Source organism: Rattus norvegicus, chromosome 3, assembly GCF_021556685.1.
Source record: "Rattus norvegicus strain SHRSP/BbbUtx chromosome 3, alternate assembly SHRSP_T2T, whole genome shotgun sequence".
NCBI lineage: Eukaryota > Metazoa > Chordata > Mammalia > Rodentia > Muridae > Rattus > Rattus norvegicus.
In genome coordinates, this window is record NC_141536.1 from 61,071,613 (window position 1) to 61,096,450 (window position 24,838).

Genomic DNA, 24,838 nt, shown 5'->3' on the forward strand with positions numbered 1-24,838 from the left:
TAGCTCAACATAGAGACTTTGCTTTGCATGTGAAATACCTTGGGTTTGGTCCCCAGCATCATAAACATTTTTAAAGAGTAAGAATTAACAAAAAACTATGTAAGACTCACTATAGACAGAGACATTCCCACTGGTAGAGAGTCCAAGGGCAGGGATAGTAAAGGAGTAATTCCCAGCATCCTCTTTGGTCATGTCTTCAATAAGCAGCATGTGGGACTGCTTGTCTATTACAATGTGAACTCTGTCACTGTGCTGTACTTCTTGGCCATCTTTCATCCAGACGCCTTCTACATTTTCTAAGGAGACTTTGACTTCAAGTTGAACAATGTCACCCTCGCAGACCTTTTGATCACTAAGTCCTTGGAGAATAGCAATAGGTCGGGCTGTGATGGAAAGAAAAGAATGTTATTATTTTATCTTTAACCCTACTGATGATGCACAGTAAAGTTATTAAGGATGGGAAGACTCACGTTTCATCTTCAGTTTACAGGTTGTCTTTTTCCCATCAACAACAAAGCAGTACTCTCCCTGGTCCTCTTTGGTTACATCCTTGACTGTGAGGTTCTGGCGCCCACGGCGGGATGTAATTGAGTATTTGCCATTGGACTTTAACTCCACATCATTGTGATACCATTTACCTTCTATGTTTTCTGGGGATATAATACACTCTAACTCTCCTGAGTATGACTCTGGGACTTCTATGTCCTGAAGTTCTTTCACGAATTCAACTACAGCACCTGAAGAATAAAATGAAGGTGAATTAATGTCTTGGGAGAGTTATGCCACTAGAGTGTGGATAGAGATGTTGCCTTATATCTGTTATCTCCGACTTATACTTTCAAGATTGTCTTCTTCACATATCTTTCTGCTAGTGGGCTGAGAAAATTTTAATACAAATCAGTTATTTTAATTTTTGAATTCTTTTGGAATCAGGGAGATATGCTTCAATCAAGACATTTTAAAATGAGGGAAGAAAAGAATACTACTTTTAAAAAATTCAAATTTCAATACTATTAGCAATGTACGTTGATGACATTTGGTAATAAGTTTGTATCTAATTTCACTAAAGTTATTTTTATGAAAGGAAAAATGTCTAGCTCATTTTATCATAGAATAAAAAGCAATGACTCCAGCAATTGAAGGGGAGGCCGTTGGTCCTGGAGAAGCTTGACAACCCAGTGTAGGGGGATGCTGGAGCAGTGGAGTGGGAGAGTGTGGGTGGGTGGGGAAGCACTCTCATATAGGCAAAGGGGAGGGCAGATGTGGGATGTGGGGATGGTGGGGAGATAACCAAGAAGTGGGATATCATTTGAGATGTAAACGAATGGAACGACTTAAACGATGACTCCCGCAAACGATGCAGTCACTAATTTCTTTTACCTTCCACAATAAGTTTCGCTGTTGTTTTGATGTTTTCATCTTCCACAAGTACACAGCTGTAGTCTTCAGCATCAGATGTGTCAATGGTCAGCACAGACAGGAAGTGAACTTTTCGGTCCGAGTGCATCCTGTACTTATCTCCTGCATGAACTTCGATACCATCTTTATACCATTTTACTTTGACAAATGGTTCTGAAGTTTCACATTCAAATGTTGCCATGGTGTCCTTTTCCTTAGCAACAACATCTTGCAATTCTTGTGTGAAAGTGATCAATTGCTTGGCTATGGGGGTGGGGATGAGAATACAATTAAACTTTCAATTTGAATAATGGGAAAAGAAAAGCATTTAAATATGATAAGAGCTATTCATAAGCAGAGAGAAGGAGGAGGGAGGGAGAAGAGAGGTGGAGAGGGAGGGAGGGAAAGAGGGAGAGAGAGAGAGAGAGACAGAGACAGAGACAGAGACAGAGAGAGAGAGAGAGAACTATTAAACAAAACATCTTCAGATTACCTTGGACAAGTAGGAATGCATGACTCGAGGTTTCCCCAGCTATGTTGATGGCCTTTACCATGATGCTGGCCGAGTCTTCCGCAGTCACATCTCTTATGACCAGTTCACAAACATTGTCTTCTGGCCAGTACCAGTAGATTCGGTCAGATCGCTCGATTTTTACACCATTTTTATACCATTCACATTCAGGGTCTGGTTTCCCCACAACTCTGACTCTAAAGTGAGCATCAGATCCCTGGCCAACTGTCTGGCTTTGGATTCGTTCGAAGATTTTGGGTGCCTCCATACTAGGGCTGAGTTCAATTCTCTCGGGTTTAAAGGTTGGAATGGTGACTTTGCCCTCTTCAGCCAAGGCCTTCTTCTCCTCTTCTGTTAACTCTTTGGTCCAGTGCAGCAGCTCATCTTTAGTTTTCTTGAGGAGCTCCTCATAAGACTCATCCTTCTTGCGAGACTTCAGCTCCACGGCTGTGATAGCCTCATAGTACCCCTCTTCCGTCCGGCGCTTGAATTTACTGCGGAGCTCCTCAGACTCCTCGGACACCTTCTCGTGGGTAATCCTCTCAGCCCTTTTCAGCTTCACCACCTCTTTGGTTTCGCCGGTGTCAACGGGTCTGTCTACCTTCTGTACTTCGAACTGAAGCTTTCCTGGCTCGTGTACATGGAACTCAGGCTTTGGCTCGGGAGCACGCCTGAGGACAGATCTGAAATCCTCCCTCTGCTGGATTTCGAGTTTTACTTTATGTTCTGTGACGCCTTCAGGATTTTCTGCAGTGACCTTGACTTCGCCTGTATCATAGGATTTGCAGTCCACAATATCCAGGTAATGAATGCCGTCGTAGCGGACTCTGAACCGTTTGCTTTTCCGGATGAGCTGTCCGTTGAGGTACCAGTTGACCTTGGGCTGAGGGTAGCCTGTCACTCGGCATCGGAATCTGGCTGTCTCCCCTTCAAGCACTCTCACCGGCTCTGGGAACAGGACAATGTCTGGCTTTTGCTTTTCCTTTTGATCTGTTGTTACACCTGTAAGTGCACCTTCGTGCGCCATCCTCTCCAGTTCTTCTATTCTCTGTAAGCCTTTCTTCCCCTCAGGCAACTGAGACTCCTCCACTAGACTTTTCTCATCTTTTACAATAAGAGTAGCAGAGGTGTGATCTGTCCCGTATTTGTTAGTGGCCCTGCAGGTGATGACGCCGCTGTCTCTGGAATACGCAGCTTCATAATCAAGGCTGCAGTACCCGAATTCATTAATCAGACGGAGCCTGTTGGCTGCCTCCAGTGGCTTTCCGTCGTGGAGCCACTCGACCACCATGGTTGGGTCGCCAATTGGTGTCAGTCTGCACTCAAAGTGGGCAGGTCCAAAGCGCTTCAGTCTGAGGGAAGTGAGTTTTTTCTTGAAAAATGGCTTCTGTTGTTTCTCCTTGTCATAGAGGTCGCCCTCCTCCCACTGCTCTTGACCGTATCTCAGATGGAGAGGCTCCAGTTCTGGGGCACTGATCTCCTTTGCTCTGTAGGTTCCTCGTGGGATAATCAGTCTTCGTTCTGGTTCAGGTTCTGCAAACTCAACCTCAATGTTGACTTTGCACCTTGTGGTGTCCCGGCCCGCCTTGTTAATAGCTGTGGCAGTGTACCAGGCAGAATCCTGGCTGATGGTGGAATCGATCTTAAGAGCGGCTTCTCCTTTGGTTCCTTCAATCCTATTTGAAAATAAGAAAACAAAACCATCAATAAAGTGGTAGCACTTTCTGCTTATTTGACTATTAGGTTTGTATAAGGAGTTTAATTTAATTATCTTTTCAAACATGCCTGATCCTTGGGTATTTATGAGGTACAATGATGTCACTGTTTTTCAGCCACACAATGTCAGGATTGGGGTTGCCTGTAGCTCTGACTTTCATTTCAAGCCTGGAACCTTCCTTTATGTTGACATTTTTCAGTTTTTCCACAAATGCTGGCTTGATCTGGTGCTCCACAGCTGAAAGAGAAAGGTCGCGGTTTAGAGCAGTTCGGGTTGGAATACCTGTTTATGACTGATAAAATAGCATGTTTTCATTTTAATACAACTCTTGTTTTACCTTCCACAGTTAAAGTCACAGATATTGTGGATTTTCCTGCTCTGTTTTGGGCCACTACGGTCCATTCTCCTGAGTCACTGGGCAACGCAGGGACAATGATCAGTGACTGAGTTCCATCTTCTTTAATGACGACTTTATGTGTATAATCATTGACAATTTGCTGTCCTGGTTTTACATAAAAGCAAAAACAAAAACAAAAACAAAAACACAGTGTAAAGGTCAGGTTTTTTCTTCATTGTTGGATATACACATATAAGCTTATTCCAGTGACTCACGAGCAAAGCTGTCCCATGCTTACCATTGTGAAACCAGAACGTCTCTGGCATGGGTCTCCCCACAACCTTTAAGTCAAATCTGGCAGTCTGTCCTTCTAAACATTTGAAAGAAGCAGGTTTTAATACAAAGACTGGCTTATAGAGTCTCTCCAGTTGAGATTCATCTGTTTCCTCCAGCCTGCGTCCAGGGGACATCCGTGCAGGGGACATCCGTGCGGGGGACATTCTTGCAGGGGACATCCGTGCAGGGGACATCGCAGGAGATATGCGGATAGGTGACCTGCTCACTGAACGTGGAGAGACAGACCTGGAAATCAAAAGTAAACGGCAATTTTTCATAAGCCATGTAGAAAACAACACAGGAACAAAGCCCTTTCTGTCTTAATTGTTACTGCTATCTTAGAATTTGCTTCTGCGTGGTCTAGAATGACCTCGAACTCATTGAGCGCACAAGAATAATATATTACTATATTCCACAACACTGTATTTTGCTTATATTGAAACCTGATCATTCAACACATACAGGTACCCAGACTCAAAATTTTAGGCAGCTCATAATACCTTCTTTCTAGTTGGCCTTTATCTAAATTAGTCATCCTATGCTCTTGGTTCGATTACTAAACTACGTTAATAAGTGTTTATTGGTTAAACCAAATAAACAAATATAGGAAAGATATTATTTTATCTAAGAGGAGGAAAAGGTAGAAATTATATTTGCTAACAAAAATGCAAAACTGTGCTAATTCTGCATTCAGACTGGCTAGCATTTATAATGTGACTATCAGTCTGGGTGAATTAGATGAATTTCCACAGCCTCATGGGATCTCAGTGTTCCCATTTCCAAAATAGCAGCAACACCCACTCCATGGCAGGGTTGCTATATAAACCCAGGGAATCGTTCATTAAGACCACACATTAAATGAACGGGTGCTAGTGTTCTGTTGGATACATAGGAAAACGGTTTGCTATACTGATTAAAATCCCTTTGTTCATCGAAGAGCAGGAGAGAAAAATCCCTTGGCAGTTGTCTGCATTGCCAGTGCTCAGCTTTTGCGCTATTTCGGTACTTGTTTTTCATAAGGTAGTAATTTGCTCCTGGGATGTTTGGTGTTTAAAGCACAACACCACTCGACTCTGAGTTCAGGTCTCACCTGATTCTGCTCACTGCCTCTGGGGTGGGCATGTAAGTTGGAGCACTAAACGGTGCAGCAGGCTCCACATAGAGTTTCCCTGAGCAAATTGCATTTCCTTTGATATTGCTGGCAAACGCGGTATAGATGCCCTCGTCCTCTGGAAGGACAACGGGTATGCGCAGGCTGGCTCTGCCATCCTGCAGAAAGTCCATTTGATATCTCTCCCCGCGTCTGATGCGCTTGCCGTCTTTATACCACGCAATCTGCAGAGAGAATCATGTACGTGAGAACCGACTAGAACTGAGCAGTTGGAATTATAACTCGTTTGTAGCTTTACCGCAGCACGAAGGCTTCCTTCCGTAAATATTTTTATGTTACCTTGGGTAACGGATATCCAGACATCTTGCAATGAAAAGTGACTCCCATCCCCTCAAGAATTCTATAGTTTTTTATTCTTATATCGAATCCTGATTCGACAGCTTCAGATTCAGAAATGTCAACGGCCATCCTTTCTTCTCCATCCTCCTCAAGAAGCTCCTCCAGAGTCGTCTTTATAATTCTATATTCAATTTCTTTAATAAGCCTCTCTTCAAACGAAGAGATATGGAATTCCTATGAGGTAAAAAGGTGGCAGCTTAATGAAAGGTTACCTCCTCGTGATAGAACTGCTTTAAAGACACATACTAGGTTCAGTGTTAAAGACTTATTGACAGTTTTAACTGTGTGGGGAATCTAGGTTTCCTTATTTGGTTTAATTTTATTCTGCGTAGAAGGCGTCAGTGGATGTGGCGGCATGTTATATAAAACAGTATTCCCAGAGTCTGGGCTATTCGTGGGTATTTGTTATAGAGATAGAGAGAACATGGCATTGTAGAGTTGGTTACGGTAATATTTGGAGTTTTTTTTTTTTTTCTGAATTTGTAATCCCTGTTTCTAAAGTCATATTTTCCACATACACCCTCCCAAGCCTGAAATACCCAGTGCAACATATTATGAAAATCAAAAAAACTTGTTAGCAGTGAATGTGACCTACAAATGGCAGAGGGTGGTTATATTAAAACTGGGGAATTATGGGAGAAAATGCGATTCATGAAATGGTTGGTTTAGTCATTGTTGCCATACTCACTTGGTCTTCAACAAAAGTCCTGACCATCACAGTATCTTTGGCCATTTTCTTCCTAATTAGGGCCTGTTCCTTTTCATACTCCTTTTCATATTCAGAATATGCAAATCCAGGCGCTATTTCTCCCACTTTGGGTTCTTGAATAAACGTGCTCATTTGTGTCTGGTAAAGCGTTTCTTGCTGGGACTTTATCAATGCCTCATAATCGGCTGAGGGACAAGAACATGTAAGTCAACACTTGGTGCTCTTACCTGAAAGCATCCATACCGATATCCAATCAGGCAAACTATGTCTAAGATAAATGAACCAAGGCCAAATTTTCCAAATTTTTATTACCAACAACTGTTCCATAAATGTTTATTAGATTTTTATCTCAAAGGTAATACACATTAACAAGTAAAACTATTTTGCACAGAAGTCGATAGCAAGTCAGCCCTTTGGGACCCCCAGACATAGGTCTTCCTCATTCTCTATGGAGCTATTAATAATTCATTTAGCTTCTGGAGGTTTCTGTGCATTAATTGCTAAATGAGGATTAAAAAAGATAACTTCCTCTGAGGGGTCTGGAGCAGGTGAGACCGATTACGGGATGGCCTTCTGCAAATATGAAAAGCCAGCAGAGACCAACGGTGGCTCAAGAACACATTTTGTTTGGCATGAACACTACCACTGTTTCTTCTTTCAATCATGGACACTGATACATCCTGACTTTCAGCTTTTACTGGAAGATCCTACTAAGCTTGGTATTTGCCAGGCAACACTAATCGGGAAGTGAGGTGCCTTTGCTCTCCGGAGGCAAGGAGCACATTCTCCAGTCTGCCACTATCCTCCGTGCCCAGCACGCTAGCTGCCTGGACCTGCAAGGCATCCGGGGGCAGGGTCCCTGCATCTTCCAGGGAACATAACAGAGTGTCCTTCACCAAACACGAAGTACTCTAGCCTTGTGTACATAACCGGGGGGCTGAAAGGAATGGGTGCAAACAGGAAACTGCCACGTGTCTTTCTGCCAACACACAGCCTCTCTCCTAGGGACCACTCAGCACTGCCCTTACTTACCTTCCTCGAGTAAGGAGGCAGACGCGGAAGTCTCCCCATGCTTATTTCGGATGACAATAGTATATTCTCCAGCATCATCAGCGAACGTCATAGAGATCACCAGTCTGCACTCCCCAGTTTGCTTGTTATAGCTCACTTTGTATCTTTGTGGGAATGGATCAATGAACATATCAGTCATGAGCGGCCCTTCTTAGAGTAAAAGAGCCGAGTTTACGTCTAACTGTTTCTGTGGTACAGAAGTCAGTGACTAAGGCCCGTGTCTAAGCTCTGCCAAGTTTCATAAACTTTAGAAAACCGAGAAAAGGCATGCGATGTATATAGAGGGACAGCAGCCCAATGTCTTTATTTCAAACATTATTCAGGCTACTATAGTCCCAGAAACATGGCAGGCTGAGGTACAAAGGTTGCTTGATTTCAGAAGTCCAGGCCCATCTGGGCAACATAAGGAAAAGCATCATGACAAAACAAACCAGAATACAACACCACATAATGCGTCCGCACTTATGCTGACAGTGATGTGGTCATCTAAATGGTTGGAACTTCCTACTTGCTAGTTATATCACTTAAAGGTTAAAATGAATAATCAAACTATAAATTCTAAATACCTCAGTAGTTAGACCCTGGTACACCATAGTTTCAATTCATAAGAAACTACACCTATGTGTTCACATTGTCCTTTCATTCCATTGAAAATGTGTGTTAATACATGCATGTGTTATATGTTTTATATATGCATGTGTAAATGTGTGTTAATACACATACATAACTCACTAGCTTTCTCCATTACATAAACTCTATTTTATTGTCTAGCAACTTAATTTTAGTGTGAATTTGTTGTACGTTCTCTCAAATATTTTCTGGAATTGGGTATGTAAAATATACCATTTTACGACACTGTCAATTAATTGAGCTGGGATTGTAAACTATGTCTCCCCTAGCCCCTCAGTTTTATTTCTTGAGAAAACTCTGTATGAAAGGCTGGGAATATAGTTTCATGGTAGAGTGCTTGTCAAGCATGTAAGATGCCTTATGTCAATCTCTTGTACCATAAAAATAACCCTCTAAACTCTCTAGGAATATAAAGCACCTCAGAATAACTAATCAGGCTTCATTATGAGATAATCTACATTCAGGTATTGATGGGAAATGCGAGTTCTACTTCTCTTCCAGATATCTCCATATCTACATACTCTTTAGAAGATCTATATAGTTATATATCTATATATACACACATATTCTATTATCCAAGCATCAAAGTACCTGTATCCAGTGGTAAGAGGAACACCAGATTTTTTCCAGTAGACGTGGGGTTTTGGGTTGCCACCGATCTGGCATTCAAACACAACACTCCCACCTTCCACCAGTTTCTGGACCACCGGCTTTGAAATGAAGAAAGGTGCGGCAGGCTCTCCAGGCCCTGCCTGCTCCTCTGTGATGCTGGTGTCAGTCATTACTACATCTCTTGACTCCACGAAGCTGGAGAGAGAATGTTGTTTCTGTTAGCTGCAGGGCAGCAACGGACCACTAACTACAGGAAAGAAACGTCAAAACCATGCAAAAGCAGCAACTAAGCTGGCGAAAGAGAGGCTTACCGTTTCTCTTCTGTGGTAAATTTCTCAGTCAGAGTTGTTTCCTTGTCAAACTCTTCTGACACTAGAAGAGAGAAGGTGGCACTGAAGTGAGCATGCCATCTGCCCCCTTAGTGACCACAGGTAGGGTGGGGAGTTAGTGCACCCTGTCATCTGTTTTGTAACATCCACACATTCTATTCTGATGTGCACAGAAACTGCTACAGAAGTGTGTAGCTGCTGGAAAAGGTGACCCAGGCAGAAGTGAGGATCGAGGAGGAGAAGCCACTGACCTTGCACAGCAAGATAACAGGAAGTGCTGACGGTCCCAGCCTCATTCACAGCACTGCACGTGAACCGTCCGCTGTCTTCTGCAAAGGCTTCGCGGATCATGAGACGAGCAATTCCACTCTGGAAGGTTATCTGGAAATCGATGGAACTCTCGATTTGGTAGTCTTCTCTGTACCATGTCACTTTGGGGGATGGGTATCCAGAGATGTGGCACTCCAAGGTGACAGATTCGCCTTCTACGACAGTCACATTTTTCAAGCCCTGAAAAGAGAAGAAAGGGGGAATACTCCAGTGCACAGATTCATTAATCCCCTCTACAAATTAGATCAGATACATGGTTGGAGCCTGAATATTTTAAATGGCACAAAATGCCCTACAAGGAGGCCTCCAGTACAATTTAGCACCGATGTGGAAACTGGAATTTTTTCAATTTCAAATCAATGCCAGGCACGTCCCAATCTCTGTAGTGGAATTACATGAACACCGTATCATCACGAGGCTTCTGTTATCCTCACGTTTAAATTCTAGAGGAGCTGAAGGGCACAGCAGCGAACACCACCAGTCAACAAAGCTCTTCCAAGAGATCCCTAATAAGAGATGATTGGTTTATGCTCTGCCCATCAGCGAGCTGAGAGTCATGTTTTATTAACGGTGTCTGATGGCAGATCAAAGGCTCATGGCAGGGGGCAGTGAGGGTGCCTGCTCTTTCTATCCCCATGGGTCCTGATGTAACACTGTATGTGTATCAGGACCAGTATACAACAATATGATGGTGGCTGCATGGACTTCCGCTTTCCTGGCCAAACAGGGCAGAGAGCTGGTCTTTGCTAGCACATGCTGAAGGGGTTTGCCTACTCTTGGTGTGTCTACTCACCGAGACTAAGGTAGGTGGAGTGACGGGGACTTCGGCAGGAGCAGGCACTCTTGCTGTCTCTGTTACCTACAGTAGGAGTTAAGGGAAGTCTTGCAAACCATCAGCACGTACAACATAATAAAAGTTACTTCTGCAAAACCTTCCAGAGCACGCTTGATAAAATGAAGCATGAGCCCAGGAAAGGGGGACAAGCATCCCTGTGGCCAGTCACCACCATAACTCAGTGACCCACCTTGGCTTCACGTCCACGCAGTAATTCAAACTGCTCCTCACGAACAGTGCTGCCACTGATGCTCACCCCGACCTCCTTCTTCACCTCAATGCCAGCTTGACTCTTGTAAGTATCTGGCGCCGGCACGTCAGCGAAGGGGAACTTTGGGGAAGGAGTGGGCTCTGCCCTTACTCTAGTCTCTCCGGGCTTCACGGTGGGTGCCTTCACTGATTTGGTGATCTTCTGAGTAGAAGACGTGGTTGACAACTCCTTTTGTAATGTGGCGATAGCACTACCAGCTATCGATGCCTGGATGCAGGAGCAAAGAGATGGAATTACTGAGGTGTCAGGCAAGCCATTTGGAAACGCTCAGCACTGGTATCTCAGAAATGAGCCTCAGTCTGTCTGCCCCCGAGGGCTGGCTTTACAGACACATGTACCAGAGCCGGCTTTGGTCTATTTTCTCTATGACCAAATACTCTCATTACTCAAAAGGCAGAGATTAAACAATTCATAAAGCTATTGGTAACTTCTGTCTAGTTAGAAAACTTTAAAACTGTCCCTTTAAAGATTTGCATGAGGTAACCCTTATTTTATGATGCTTCTAGAGCCTGGTCAGGAATGGTCTTCGCTCACTTCTGATGAACACTGCATTCGGAACCTGCACTACCAGAGACGACTCAGGATAACAATTTAAAATATTGATAAGTTCTAAGAGATACTTTGTGGTTGTACACTTGGATGTCAGCCATGAGTTCACATGAGTTCTGAAAGCAAACATCAGAGAAGTATTTCAACCGCTTCCTCCTTGTCTCTCTTTTGGGGTATGTGTGTGGTTATTTGGTTTCAGTAGTAACTTGAGAATGTCCCCAAACACAGGTGTTATGCCTTGCTAATGATCCTTTGAGGACAGAGAGGACAAGTCCTTATATTATAATTCAAACTCTAGTGATTAAGACAGAGGGCTGTCCTGTGCTTTTCCACACAGCAGAACTAATAAGAAACGGGCTTTAGCAGGACTCTAATGCAGGGCTGTGTCATTCCACAATTTAACTATCATAGGATGGTAATGAACGATGCACTCAAAACCATTATAATGGGGAACTCAAACTATTTTTTAATTGATCAACTCTAGGTATATTTTGTGATTGCACGTTTGAGTGACAGCCACAAGTCTATGTGACAGGTGAAAACAGACATCCTCACTTTGCCATCCTGTGAATATCCGACTTCTCGCTGTCTTCTCTTACTAAAACATATTCATTTAAGTTACTCAAAGTGTCTCACAGCATATGAGGCTGCATAAACCACGACCATGTACAAAATGATTAGCAATATGTTACCATCAAAGCAACTGAATTTGAACCATAGCTGAAATGAGAGAGAGAGAAACCTGTGTGGATTTCATCTCCTCAGGGGTGAAAGACAACTACGTTGTATTGGCTTCTCCCTAGGAGATCTCTGTCAGAAGACAAAGCTCAGAGCATCTAAGTCCACCATACATCCTGTCCCTCATCTAAAAGGGACTAAAAGTGGCTACACAAAAGTGCTCTAGCTACATCACAAGCAAGAATTATATATAATATATATAATATATAATTATATATGTATATATGTATATATATAATTATTATCCTCTACATCTTACCTCATATCCATGTTCTGTCTTAGGTACGGAAATTTTTGAAACAGTAAAGTGAGGGCTTGCTGTGCGGGGGCGTTTATCCACATGGACCAATCTTTCTGTTGAGATATCTGTAGTTTTCTTGACCTGCATTAAACGAAGCTCAGTGACATCGCTGCTCACCAGGTGCTCCCAGCGCATGTGGCTGCAGCCCCACACACAGAGGACTTACCTGTGATGATATATGCATTCCCACTTGGTCAGTAGCTTTGATATGAGTCTCAGAAGGAGCCTGAATCACAACAGGCTTGACTGCTTTAGGGACAACGTGGGGCTCTGAGGCTGGGCGCTGGGGCTGCTCAGGCACCTTTGTGGCGGAAATGTGTTCTTTGTAGCCATACTCTAAAGTGGTCTGCTGAGAATAGGATTCCTCCACGTGCCTGGGCTCTCTGGGTTCTCTCACGCGGGCCTGGTCCACAGCAGCTACAACGGTTGCCACGGCTTCTGCCTTTTTCCCAACGCCCACCTGGAGACAAGGTTTCCCAAGTCAGTAGATGATCATGTCAACGCTACACTTGGACTCCTGGAATAGCCCCTCTACTCACTCAGACACACAAAGGTATGGTAAGTGTAGAACGTTTGTGTTATATCACAATGTTAATTGCTCAGAACCATAACTCAGCTCTTCCAAGAATCTGAGCTTCATTAATTATTATATTGTAAAGACTCCTACGTAGATAGACTACCTCTCTCTACGAGAGACTAGACAGTCAATCACACACGCGCAAGACAGGACAGCACAATATGACAATATGTATATAAAATCCTAAGGACGTTCTGAGTATTTTAAGGAATTTACCTAGACTAGGCAGACAGTCAATTAGCACCTGGGAAATAAGGACTCTGGAGCAGGCTGTCTCCATCGATTATTCCTATTATTTTGTCAATCATTTAGTCTGGTGTCGGCATGACAACAGCAAAGATAAAAGTCTACTCAAATACTGTCATCCCCACATCCAGGAAAATCAATTGCTGCAGAGCGACATGGCTGTATGCAAACGCAAGATAAAAAGAGAGCTCTCGATCAAAGAACGAGCACCCGGATTTACTTACGGCTCACGGGGGGATAGCTTCATTCAATCTATTAGAAAAAATAGCTCTCTTAAAGCACACGAAGGAAAACACTGTGATTGAAAGGAAAGCGTTATCACGTTTGGAATCAAGAGAACGACCTTTCACACTGAAGTTCAATTTGTTTTCATCTTTGCTGGGAGTTAAAGCCAAGACGAAGACAAATATTATTTCCTCCTTCCTATGAATCTGATTAACACGAGCGAGAACACAATTCGCAAAGGCGTTTTCCTCGCAAGGCGAGTGAAGCCGCTGACGAGGCATGCGTATTTTAGTTCTGTGCAGCTCCGGGAAAACTTGAAGAGGCCACGTGGCTGGGGCCGTCCAGTGTACTTCAGAAGGAAAGCTGTACCTTTCTATTAATCCCCAGTCTTTACGTCTGCTTTGAGCACAGTTTAATATGCATCTGACGTGTGCTTCAAGTAAAGAAGCCCTTTAAGGAGTAGCCTCGGAACCATATTTAAGGCATAACTATGGCCTTTTAGAAGATGGGTTTGAGCCTTTAATGAGCATGGGTTTTATTGAGAATTTCCTTCTCAGAAGTATAAAAATCTAATCTGCCATGAAAGACTGCAAATAGCATCCTCCCTTCACACTGAATTTTGGAAGGAGCCACGCTATCTAGATCAAGCTTGCCAATTACTTTTATTTGTTGGTTTCTTTTATAAAAGCATGTGGACAACTAGTTGACTCTATAGATGTTTCTGTGTGTTCATCTTCAGTTAATACAAGCATATTACTTTACCTAGAGAAACTGAATTCTCATTTTGTCTCATTGGTACCTTTTGGGCAGACTGTGATAGGAAATCTGAGGAGGTTTTAAGTTCATTCTAATGATGAGAAAACTGACTCAAGGTTTCAGTTGACCAAAAATTGCACAAGCACAATAATAAACATTGCTCCTAATTTTAAAAGTATGCCCTCGAAGTCTAAACCACGTTAGCATATTTTAAATTGTGGAAAATATATACCTCTTCCTTGAATTCAGATAGATCAAAATCTACATGCACATGGCATTTGGTGGCCCTTCCTATTCCTTAGTAGACTTAAGTATCCTTTGTACCATTGGACCCCAGATAAGCATAAGCATAAGTTGGATCAGGAGACCCCAATTTACACCAGTTAAATGCTGAGAATTAATTTAAGGAAAGTGTTGTGCAGTGTAGTCTTTTATAACTAGAAATGCTAACTCTGCCTCTGGAGGTCTCAGGCTAAAACAAATCATCTCTCCCATTTGGTTGACAAGTGAAGCAATTAAAGGGACCACTGGGAGGGAGCACATGGGTTCCTGACGGATGAGACGTTACATGAGCTGATGAATCTGTGTTTCACCTCCACGACACGGGCTTTCATCTCCTCCTGCAAATATATTTGTTCTTGTTTAATGGCTAGTCCTTCTGGGGTCTGGATCACCACACTTTAAAGTGGTTATTATTAACTGAGAGAGGGGGATTTCCTCAGCCTCCATTCCTCACAAATCAACAATGAAAACAAGACAGACGTATTTATGCTAATAGGGACAGAAAGGAAAATTAACCACAATTCTTGAAATTTGGGTCATGGTAAAGCCTGTTGCCTGCGTATGAGACTTCTAGGAGGCAGATGTGTCATTAAATATCAGGCTTAGACAAAGGTTTGAAAATCTTATCTTAAATCTTGTCTTGGGAAAAAAATTGACTATCTTGTGATAGAAATCAACACTGAGAAGAAACAGAAGCACATACAAACAATGCAAAAGCAAAGAGAGAGAGAGAGAGAGAGAGAGAGAGAGAGAGAGAGAGAAAGAAGAAAACATTAGTGGCCAGTTCCCAGTGGAGAGTAAACTCTGGTAGATAGCTCATTTAGAGGGAAGTCATGGTTATGGAAGGTATTTTAATTCATAAGGTTTGTGTAGCTACAATTAGATATGGTAACCTTTTCACAGCTTATGTGGAACAGTTCTGGTTGGATATCTCTCTATATATATTTCCTCAGTACTGCATCTTGTGCAGCTTCTGTGGAAACCACTATAATTCTCTCACCTCTAATACTTACAGAAGGAAAAAAGATAGAGCTTCATGTGAAGAAAATTATATATAATTGAAGTAAATCCTTAGATTGTAGCATAATGCATTGAACACATGACTCTTCAACACACACACACACACACACACACACACACACACACACACACACACACCACTGCTGTAAGGCCCTTCACTGCTCATATGCAATTTTTTTATTGCTCGTCGAGTCTCTTAAAATTACCCCACATGCAATTTCAGTCATTAATGTGTGGAGGATTTTTACATGTTAATAACAAAAGGTTATTAAAATGAAAACAACAAAACTGGAAGAAAAATATGTTGCTAGGTTAAGAACAATGGATCATTTTACTTTTTAGTTTCATATGGTATAATTATCTGAAAATAAATCTGATTAACAGCATCTCCTACACAAGAAGATTGATGTTTGGGATTAATGTGTTATGATGGGGGTTTTCAGATGAGATCTGGTATTAATAGATTATCGTGGATTCCACACTGGAATAACACAGTCACCTTTCCATGGGTAACTTGGATGTGTTCTTGTCTAGTGGTCATGGCTTCTCTAGACCTCAGAACTGTTTCTTGTTCTTTGGCTTTAGTGGTAGCAACTGCTATTGTAGACAGGGCAGTTGTTTCGGTTTCCTTTCTCTTCTGATCATTACAGTAAAAGCAAAGTTTTAAGTTGTATGGCCTTCAGACAAACAGAGTATGACCCTCCCCCCCACAAACGCACATACTCCATTCCCCTGCTTGTAGGATGCGAAGACAAAAAAAATCACCCAGGGTTAAATACTCCCTTAGCCACACTTGCATAGAATGACTGAGAATCACTGTACGTAGCAAAGTTAGTTGCAAAATATCCTCTAGATGCTCTCCTATGTGGCTTTTAAAAATTAAACTAAAATGCTGATGTTCATGCAAATAATGGCGTTGAGCAAAATGAGTTACAAATGTTACAGGTGGGTGAACACCAAGCGGGAAGGGAAAACTAGCGGTACTTAGTCACATATTTACTATATTTTGTTATGAACCTGGTAGGGAAATGGATTAATAATACTGTGTGATAGTTAATGGTTTACTGGACATTAGCTTAAAGATGAACTCTTCACATCCGTTAATTCACCTTTTCCTGAGTTATTTGAACTTGATCTCTTTTGGTAGTGATGGCTTCTCTACTTCTTGATACTACATCTTGCTCTTTAATCTTGGGCGTGGCAACTATGACTTTGGGTACCACTGTTTTCCTAGTTTCCTTTGTTATCTGGTTATATGATTTCAAGAGAAAGGTAAGAAAATGTCAATAAATTTCATGAGTCTCTAATTAAAAAAAAAACAAATTAACTGGGAAAAGAGGCAGAGTTTTCCCTGTAATCCACAGCTAATTAAACATCATTGGATTGTCTTGATTATCCACAGCATTTTGCTGGCAAAAATGCCAAAATGGGTACAGCTATAAGGAAAAATGGGATTAGAAAAGAAAAACTGAGACATACATATCCCCTCTCTCTGTCACATGCGACATATTGTAATCTAGGCAGAGTTCCATTAACACTACCTAATTTTGTCTTGAATACTGGAGTCTACCTTCGGTATTCAGAAAGACATTAAGAGGAATTATAATCTATTAGTAGCAATTCTAAAGAAAAGGCGAAAGTTAGGAATGAGAGTGAAAGCCAGATGGGTGGTGAGGGGCCATGAGACTGTGGAGAGAAGTGACGCTGCAGAGCCGTGATGATGTGGATGGCTGCGGGTGACATGAGGCACGTGACACTTCACACCACCAGGAAGTCATCACCTGTCCATGAGTGAGGTGAGTTTGATCCTGTTGTATGGCAGTTTCCTCTTGAATTCCCACAGCTGCCTCTAGCTTTGTGGACTTGGCGGTGGCAACCACCACGGATGCAGCAATTGTCTCAGTTTCCTGCCTTAGCTGATGTTGTGGAATGAAATGAAGATTTGCGTTTCAAAGGGCACATAAGAAATGGTAAGATGGCCAGGCCACAGTCAGAGTGCTGGAGGCTTAGTGATGAGGTTGATCACAGGGACACCAGTGGAGGAGTTAGGGGAGGACTGAAGGAATTGAAGGGGCATCAATGGGAGGAGAAGCCCTTGGTCCTATGAAGATGATGCCCCAGTGTAGGGGAATGCCAGGGTGGGGAGGGGGAGCGGGTGGGTGGGGGAGCACCCTCATAGAAGCAGGGGGAGGGGGGAAGGGATAGGGGATTTGCAGAAGGGAAACCCGGGAAAGGGGATAACATTTGAAATGTAAATAAATAAAATATCCAATAAAAAAAAACTTAAGTTAAAAACAAGATGCCAAGATAAAGCAGCATAGGGTTTAATTCAATGGCTACCACAAGCGTATCTCATTCTAAATTACATTGTTTACTGCAACCATGAGAATGGGAAGTGACGAATATGAATAAAAGGATTCTAGAAAATTCAAAAAAAGAAAAAAAGAAAAGAAAAAAGAAAAGAAAATGTCACATCCCCGTTTCAGAGGTCTACGTGTGCGCTTACCACCTGCCATTGCTTTTCTGAGGGATAAACATTGCTGCCAAGCTTAATAAATTGTACCAGGGCCGAAAAGGTGATATCTTTGTGCTACGACTGCCGATAAGGAAAGACTGAAAAATGAGGTTGACTGAACTCATCAGTCTGCTATGTTACAGTGGTCATAGAGATTCCTATGTTCCAAATCTCATCTAGCCTGACTCCCAGGCCATGGGAAGTCTCTTTTATCCCAAGGACAAGGTAAGGGAAACCTGGGACTCTGCTTAGCCTTTTACAAGTACAATGTTCTCAAAAGAAAGTAGCTCTTAGATCAACCAAGAGCTCCGAGAAGAGCATGGGTCAAAGAATTCAAAATAAAATTCCTGTCCCTTCAAGGTTTGATAGAGGGAAGAAAAGTAGACTTTAGTGACATCAATTATGTGTGTGTGTGTGTGTGTGTGTGTGTGTGTGTGTGTGTGTGTGTGTGTGACTTCCCATATCCCATATGTTTCTTCCAGTGTTTATCACCCAGGAATTACAGATGCTGTCTTCTCTAGTGGCCCACTGCTGCTAAGATAAGATGCTTGGGGCTAAGGTGTGTGCATGTGTGTCAGCAGATGAGTGTAGACAGGCATGTGTCTCACCGCTGCATAATGGCTAAATGTCCCAATCTGAGTGACTGAGGACTCAGGTTACATGTTTAAAACTGATATGCTAGTGGCTAGCGGACAGAAGTGAGGTGCACATTCTGTTTATATTATGTGATGACCTACAGTTCAAGGATATACCTCCAAAACCATTTGAGTAGAGTTTACATAAACTGCTCACGTGGGCACAGGACAGTGAACACAAAAGAGTTCTAACCTTAGACACGGGCAAACAGTAGGAGGGAAAGGGACACAAGCGAGTCTGGTCTGACACTCTGGGTATAATGTACACACAGCTGGTAGCTGGAGAGGAGCCATTTGTAAAACTCAAAGCTGGACTTACTGTTTCTTGAGTTATTCGTTTTTGTTCTTGTTTAGTAGTAATTTCTCCAGTGATTCTAGTTTCTTGTTCTTTGGCTTTGGTTGCGGAGATCACTACCTTTGGCACAAATGCTTTTTCGGTTTCTTTTCTTATCTGCAATCAACGATTAAAAGCAGAATCTTATTGCTTCCAAATCTACAACGGGGCTACCACAATCTTAGACACAATGACGTAGGAAACTGAAAGAATGAAACTCCGTTTCCAATATCATTAATTAAATCTTCATATCTCAATTAATATGAACACATTCGTTAGCTCTCTGAACCATAAATTAGTCTCCTTAGAGGGAATGGGATGTTGGGTCCAGGACTGCAGGTTTTACAGATGGTTGCAATCTACCTTAGCAAGATTTGTGCCTTCCATGGATGGTCATAGGGTAATTTAAATAGGTGTTAATTTCATCTGCTGAAAGTAATCTGACAGCTCAGAATATTACTATGGAAGTAATTTTGCCTGGACCCTTATTTTAATGTGAGAATCCAAGCATAATTTACAGTCTGCCTCCCTACTCTATTTTGTCGGTTTTTTTCCTATATATGATAATGGTTTTGAATATCAAGGCTTGTCTAAAATTGAGACGCACAATGGGAAGGCAGTTTTGGCATCTATCTTAGTAAAAGCATTGTTCAAAGCCCGAGCCACAGAAGGATGCTCTGCCTCCATTTGATGTCTGAGGAGCGAGTCCTTCCCATGCCCAGGTGTCTCATCACTGAACCTCAGGACCACAGGGTAGAAAGGGACTTGAAAATTGTTCTGCTCAAATTATCCTACAGACGATTGGCTCCCAGGACCAACAGGCCTTCTCCCATCTATCCCCAAATGCTTTTAATCCAATCACCCACTCTTCGTCCTACTACACTTAGGGGTATACGCTACACATCCTATATGAAACCCACGTGCTAATGTCCACAGGGTCAGAAAGCAGCGCCAAGATTTTAAGGTAACACATTTGGTTTTCCCTTACATTCTTACACCCACAGCACCTGCTCTGCCTTCCCCCATTTTAACTCTGCCTGTTCCCTATCCACAGCCGTATAATTAACCGATAATCAGTGTAAGGGATTTAAAAAAAGAAGTTAGATGAGATAAATCCTCATTTTATTTCCAGTATGAATACTCAGTGACTCTAAGGGACATGGGTATCAAGTGCTCAGGAGTAGACATTGACACACATGACTGTGTGAAACTGGATGCGTGGCCCTGGAATTAACCCACGCACCGGTGCATTCGCAAACCAAACATCATTCCCACCTGCTCATGAGCAATGTGCGTCTGCTCTTGCTTTGTGATAATCTCTTCTCTGGTTCGTAATCTTAGTTCCTGTTCCTTGGCTTTATCTGCAGCAACTACGACCTTGGTTACTGCGGTCTTCTCCGCCTCTTTTCTCATCTGGTTTCAATTAACAAAAGAAAGGAATCATTTCAGTACAGGCCACTCAGAAACGTATGATGCTACATCAGGACCAAGGTGTAACAATTAACCCACAGGACAGGGAGGAGAGTGCAAGAGCTTTTAGATTATAACAGAGTCTACTTAAATACCAGGAGGCCGGTGACCTTGCATTCACATTGCTTTGCAGCCGTGAATCAAAATGTCACATTTGTTTTGAGGAAAGTAAAAGCCATGGTCCTTCCGGGAAGCTTAGAGGAACCTAACGCCTGCCATGAGATAGTAGTCTCCATAGCTAGCTGTGGTGGGAACCGCCCTCAGACTTTGAGCGGCCTTTTCTTCCTTGTCTGCCAGGCTCCCGCAGTCCCTGGATGCCTCGAAAACATAGTTAACTTTTGCTCGCCTCACGTAGCCCAGGTATTTCTTCTGACCTGGTCTGCTCCTGTGATATTTACAGCTTAAACACATTTGATATTTCTAGCCACCTTCTTCCTCAGGAAGCTCTAAAAGCCTGGGCCACACTGGGTGGCCTCCTGCCTTCAGCACTGTTTGGTTCAGCAGGGGATTTGAATGTCCAATTACTGGAAGCAGGAGTTGAGCCAGGGGCGTTCCAGCACCCCCTGGTGGCCTTGCGATTACCTGTTTTTGAGCAGGTTGTACGTGCACAGCAGTCGTGGTTGTCCTCTGAGCAGTTTGTTCTACAGCACTGATAACTGGTTCTCTCACTCTGGCCATATCAACAGCAGCAACGACAGTCGCGACAGCTGCGCTCTTGTCTGTCTCCTGTTTCACCTGTATCGACAAGTACAGTGCTTTCAAAAACAACTTTAACTTGTAGAAAAGTTCCAAAACCTCAACTACCAAGAAGAGCAAAATTTGTGCATTCGTAATTACCCATTTTGCCCAGGAAAACAAGGTCTGCCATCATTAAAATTCATACTTTACGACAGCCTCCCAGATTAGTCTTTGACTAGATGAAAGATGCCTCGATAAAGGACACCATATTGATTATAGATTTGCCCCCCCCCCCCCATGTATCGCCTCTCTAACCTGTGCAGGCTACCCCATGCCTGAAACTGGCTCAGAGGAACCAAAGATGAAATGAAGAAAGGAAAGGGTTCTGACTGTACCTCCTTAGCCCCAGTAGTGACGGCTTCTGCCGTGAATGACGACCTGGCTGACACACTGGCCGCAGCGCCCGCAGCTCCACTGATGGTCACTTGCTCCTGGACACCGTATCTCCCTTCCCACCTCTCTTCTCTTCTGATCTGGGTAGAGCTTGTCATCGTCGTCTCTCTCATCTCAGCCTCGGTGGAGGAGGCCACGTAGCCCTCTTGCTTCCAAGGGGGAGGCACCTCGGGGCCTGTGGCCACGGTGGTGGTCTGAGTCTTGCGGATGAGCAGTGGTGACTTAACAGATCTGATGGGGGAAGTGGAGATCCTCCCTGCTGGAGACACAGACCTGGAAACCCAAGGGCAGAGGTCAGAGCATGAGGGCAAGGCACGCCAGCAGGCATGGTGAGGTTTAGATGATAGAACGGGAATTTGACAGTGCTCTAAGGCGGGGTGTTAAAATGTGAGTTTCCATAACCTATCTGGAGGGGACATAATGCACCTGAGAGCAGTTTGTTTTAAATCCGAATAAACCCCACGGTTATCTGTCGTCACCCTGGAAGGGAATGTGACTGAATTCTAAGTAAGCTAAAGATTTGTGTGTCTCACCTCACCTTCTGGCACCGAGGGGGAAAACAGAGAGTTAAAGGAGCTTCCTTAAAACACCACCATAGACAGACCCATGACTCCAGCTGCATATGTAGCAGAGGATGTCCTTGTTGGGCACCAATGGGAGGAGAAGCCCTTGGTCCTGTCAAGGCTGGCCCCACCCCCAGTGCAGGAGAATGTCAAGGGAGAATAGAAGGGGGGTGGTTGGGGAGGGGAAACACCCTCATAGAAGAATGGGAGGGGGATGGGAGAGGGGCTTATGGCCTATGGCCGGGAAACCGGGAAAGGGAACAACATTTGAAATGTAAATAAAAAAATCCAATAAAAAAAAATAAGAGTAGGGACCATGTTGGCTAGTAGCCTGGGCATGCACATTGAAATATATGTAAATGAAGGACGTCCTGTGTAATTAGTTCCTCATATCAGTCATTAAATATTTTTAATAAGCTTTAAAAAAAAAAAACCGACCACCATAGAAAGGACAGTGTGTTCCCAGCTCCAGTTGGGGATGGGAGAGCATTTGATGGGTGTCACATGGTTTTAGTAACTAAGTGCTTGTGCCACTCTAGACTAAAAATAACCCACATTTCCTCCTCCCTTTGTCCTTCCCGCCCCCCTTGTCCCTTTTCCCCTTATCTCTCCACAGTCGAAACCACTTCAGTGTCTTGTGAATTCCCAGGTCAGGCGGAAGCTTTCTTGCTGAGCTTTGCAGAATTGTTTTGGGAACTGGCTGAGCTCTGCAGCAGGGGACTGCTGTTCTAGCCCAAAGTACCCATGGTTAACCCTTTTTAATTCCTCTAGGTTTATTTCTATCCTCCCCATCATCAACTTCTTACACTGAGAATTCCCTTTATATGATATTAGAACTATCTGGTCAGTCGGCTACTTCGAAGCCTTTTCATTAAATTGATAAAGTATCTTCTTCCAAAATACTTTCGTGGTTGCCTTTCGTGTGTGTATGCAAAGTGCAAATAGGACCTGTCAACGGCTGTGGGCATTGAATCCTGACAGTGGTAGCCCAAAAGCCACATTGTTATTGTCAGCCATCATTCTAAGTACAGATCAACTATCTGAACACAGTTTTCAAAATTAATTTTCAATTAATTTGTTTTCCTCTTCTACCTCTTGGTGGCAGTGTTGCTTTACAAATTCTTCACACGAGGCCATGTTTATCAATGTATTCTGGTATTTGCATAGGGTATGTAGTCTACATCAATCATAAATAAAACAATTGCCCCAATTAAGCTGAAGGTCCAGTAATATTTTCTCTAAAATACAAGAGAACTTGGCAGAATATTACATCAACCTGTTTCATGAAGAAACATTTAATCATTTTCTTATAAAAGGCTATCTGTGCTGGGGGGGGCAATTTACATTTTAGGTAAGAAACAGTAGTCAAGCGTAAGGGTGGGCTAACGAATGTGTCTCTATCGTGAAAAGAAATTGCCCTGGAGATCTAACAAAGACCAGGTTAGAATGGTAGGGAGTCCACGCCAATTGAAGAAAGGCAGAGAGACAGGAGCTTGGGTTTGGACTTGCTTTGTTCTTGCTGCTCCTTGCTAAGTGGGTTTAATTCAGAAAGAGCTTGCGACATGATTAGCATTACGTGACTGATTAACAGCAGGCTTCAGGGAAGCCCATGACTGTGAAAATCAATGTAATTTGAGCCATTACCGGAAAGTGCTTATTTTTGCACTTACAATAAAAAAAAAAATAATCACTGGGTCACAGCTAGCCACAATGCACCTCGTCCAGTGAAATATGCTTGCTTTATCTACAAAAAGAATCAAAATTAAGCCATGGAACATTTTAGGAAGGAGTCTATCTGGGATAACCATTATTTTCTTCAGAAGCTGGCATTTATATTTTGTAATTATTTTAAAGCAAAATTTGCAGACTAAGTAACTGGATCCCTACTAATAGACTCTCAGAAGGCTAAGATGACCACTGTGCTCCATGGGGGTCAGGCATCTGTAATTCTAAGTGACCCTCAGGCTTGAGTATAAAATACAGAAAAGCTGTTATCTCTCAGAGATTACATTTGGCATGTGTTGTGAGCGATTTCATGGTATACAACCAGTAGACAGCCTGAGAGTAAACACATTTTTTTTTAAAAAAAAAATGATAGGTATCTTTGTAAAACTGAGCTTTTTGGTTAAGATTTCATGTTAGTTCTGCCCAAATACCTTCAATCATTTTTAAGTGACCAAAATAAAAATTAGAAGATACTTAACATGTTATAATATGTTATTTGAGCATTTATATCATTCCCCACATTTTAAAATTTGTTCTGTATGATTGGTTTTTTTCATTAGAAATTAGTTGGTCGAATTCCTAAATATATCTGGTAGTCCCTATGTTCTGTTCTGTTTTTTCTTTTCTCTCTCTCTCTCTCTCTCTCTCTCTCTCTCTCTCTCTCTTTCTTTCTTTCTTTCTTTTTTTTTTTTTTGGATTTTTTTATTTACATTTTAAATGTTATCTCCTTTCCCAGTTTCCTGTCCACAAGTCCCCTACCCCATCTCCCCTCCCCCTTCTTCTATGAAGGTGTTCCCTCACAACCACCTGCCCCTTCCTGCCTCCCCACCCTGAAATTCCCCTGCACTGGGCAGGGGGTCCAGCCTTGGCAGGAGCAAGGGCTTCTCCTCCCATTGGTGCCCAACAAGGCCATCCTCTGCTACATATGCAGCTGGAGCCATGGGTCTGTTCATGTGTACTCTCTGGATGGTGCTTTAGTCCCTGGGAGGTCTGGTTGGTTGGTATTGGGGTTGCAAACCTCTTCAGCTCCTTCAGTCCTTTCTCTAACTCCTCCCATGTGGTCCCCATTCTCAATTCAATGGTTGGCTGCTAGCATTTGCCTCTGTATTGTCATGCTCTGGCACAGCCTCTCAGGAGATAGCTATATCTTCTTTTTTTTTTTTTTTTTATCTTTA

General features: G+C 42.8%; 1 protein-coding gene across 2 annotated transcripts in view; it reads right to left on the reverse strand.

The window, feature by feature from the left end:
- Ttn (titin) overlaps positions 1-24,838 on the reverse strand; it is a 272,327-nt gene that overhangs the window by 237,584 nt on the left and 9,905 nt on the right. The window contains exons 7-31 of one of the 2 annotated variants that reach the window (XM_087654755.1): positions 21,318-21,648; positions 20,827-20,979; positions 20,050-20,187; positions 18,760-18,891; positions 17,072-17,206; positions 16,400-16,537; positions 15,790-15,927; positions 12,351-12,644; positions 12,143-12,265; positions 10,516-10,803; positions 10,284-10,349; positions 9,412-9,670; positions 9,143-9,203; positions 8,811-9,026; positions 7,551-7,693; positions 6,498-6,703; positions 5,750-5,983; positions 5,390-5,634; positions 4,262-4,545; positions 3,964-4,128; positions 3,695-3,863; positions 1,892-3,585; positions 1,381-1,662; positions 471-737; positions 111-383 (exon numbers count right to left, since the gene is read on the reverse strand). In XM_087654755.1, the coding sequence (XP_087510881.1) occupies positions 111-383; positions 471-737; positions 1,381-1,662; positions 1,892-3,585; positions 3,695-3,863; positions 3,964-4,128; positions 4,262-4,545; positions 5,390-5,634; positions 5,750-5,983; positions 6,498-6,703; positions 7,551-7,693; positions 8,811-9,026; positions 9,143-9,203; positions 9,412-9,670; positions 10,284-10,349; positions 10,516-10,803; positions 12,143-12,265; positions 12,351-12,644; positions 15,790-15,927; positions 16,400-16,537; positions 17,072-17,206; positions 18,760-18,891; positions 20,050-20,187; positions 20,827-20,979; positions 21,318-21,648 (6,434 nt within the window). 2 annotated transcript variants of the gene reach the window in all.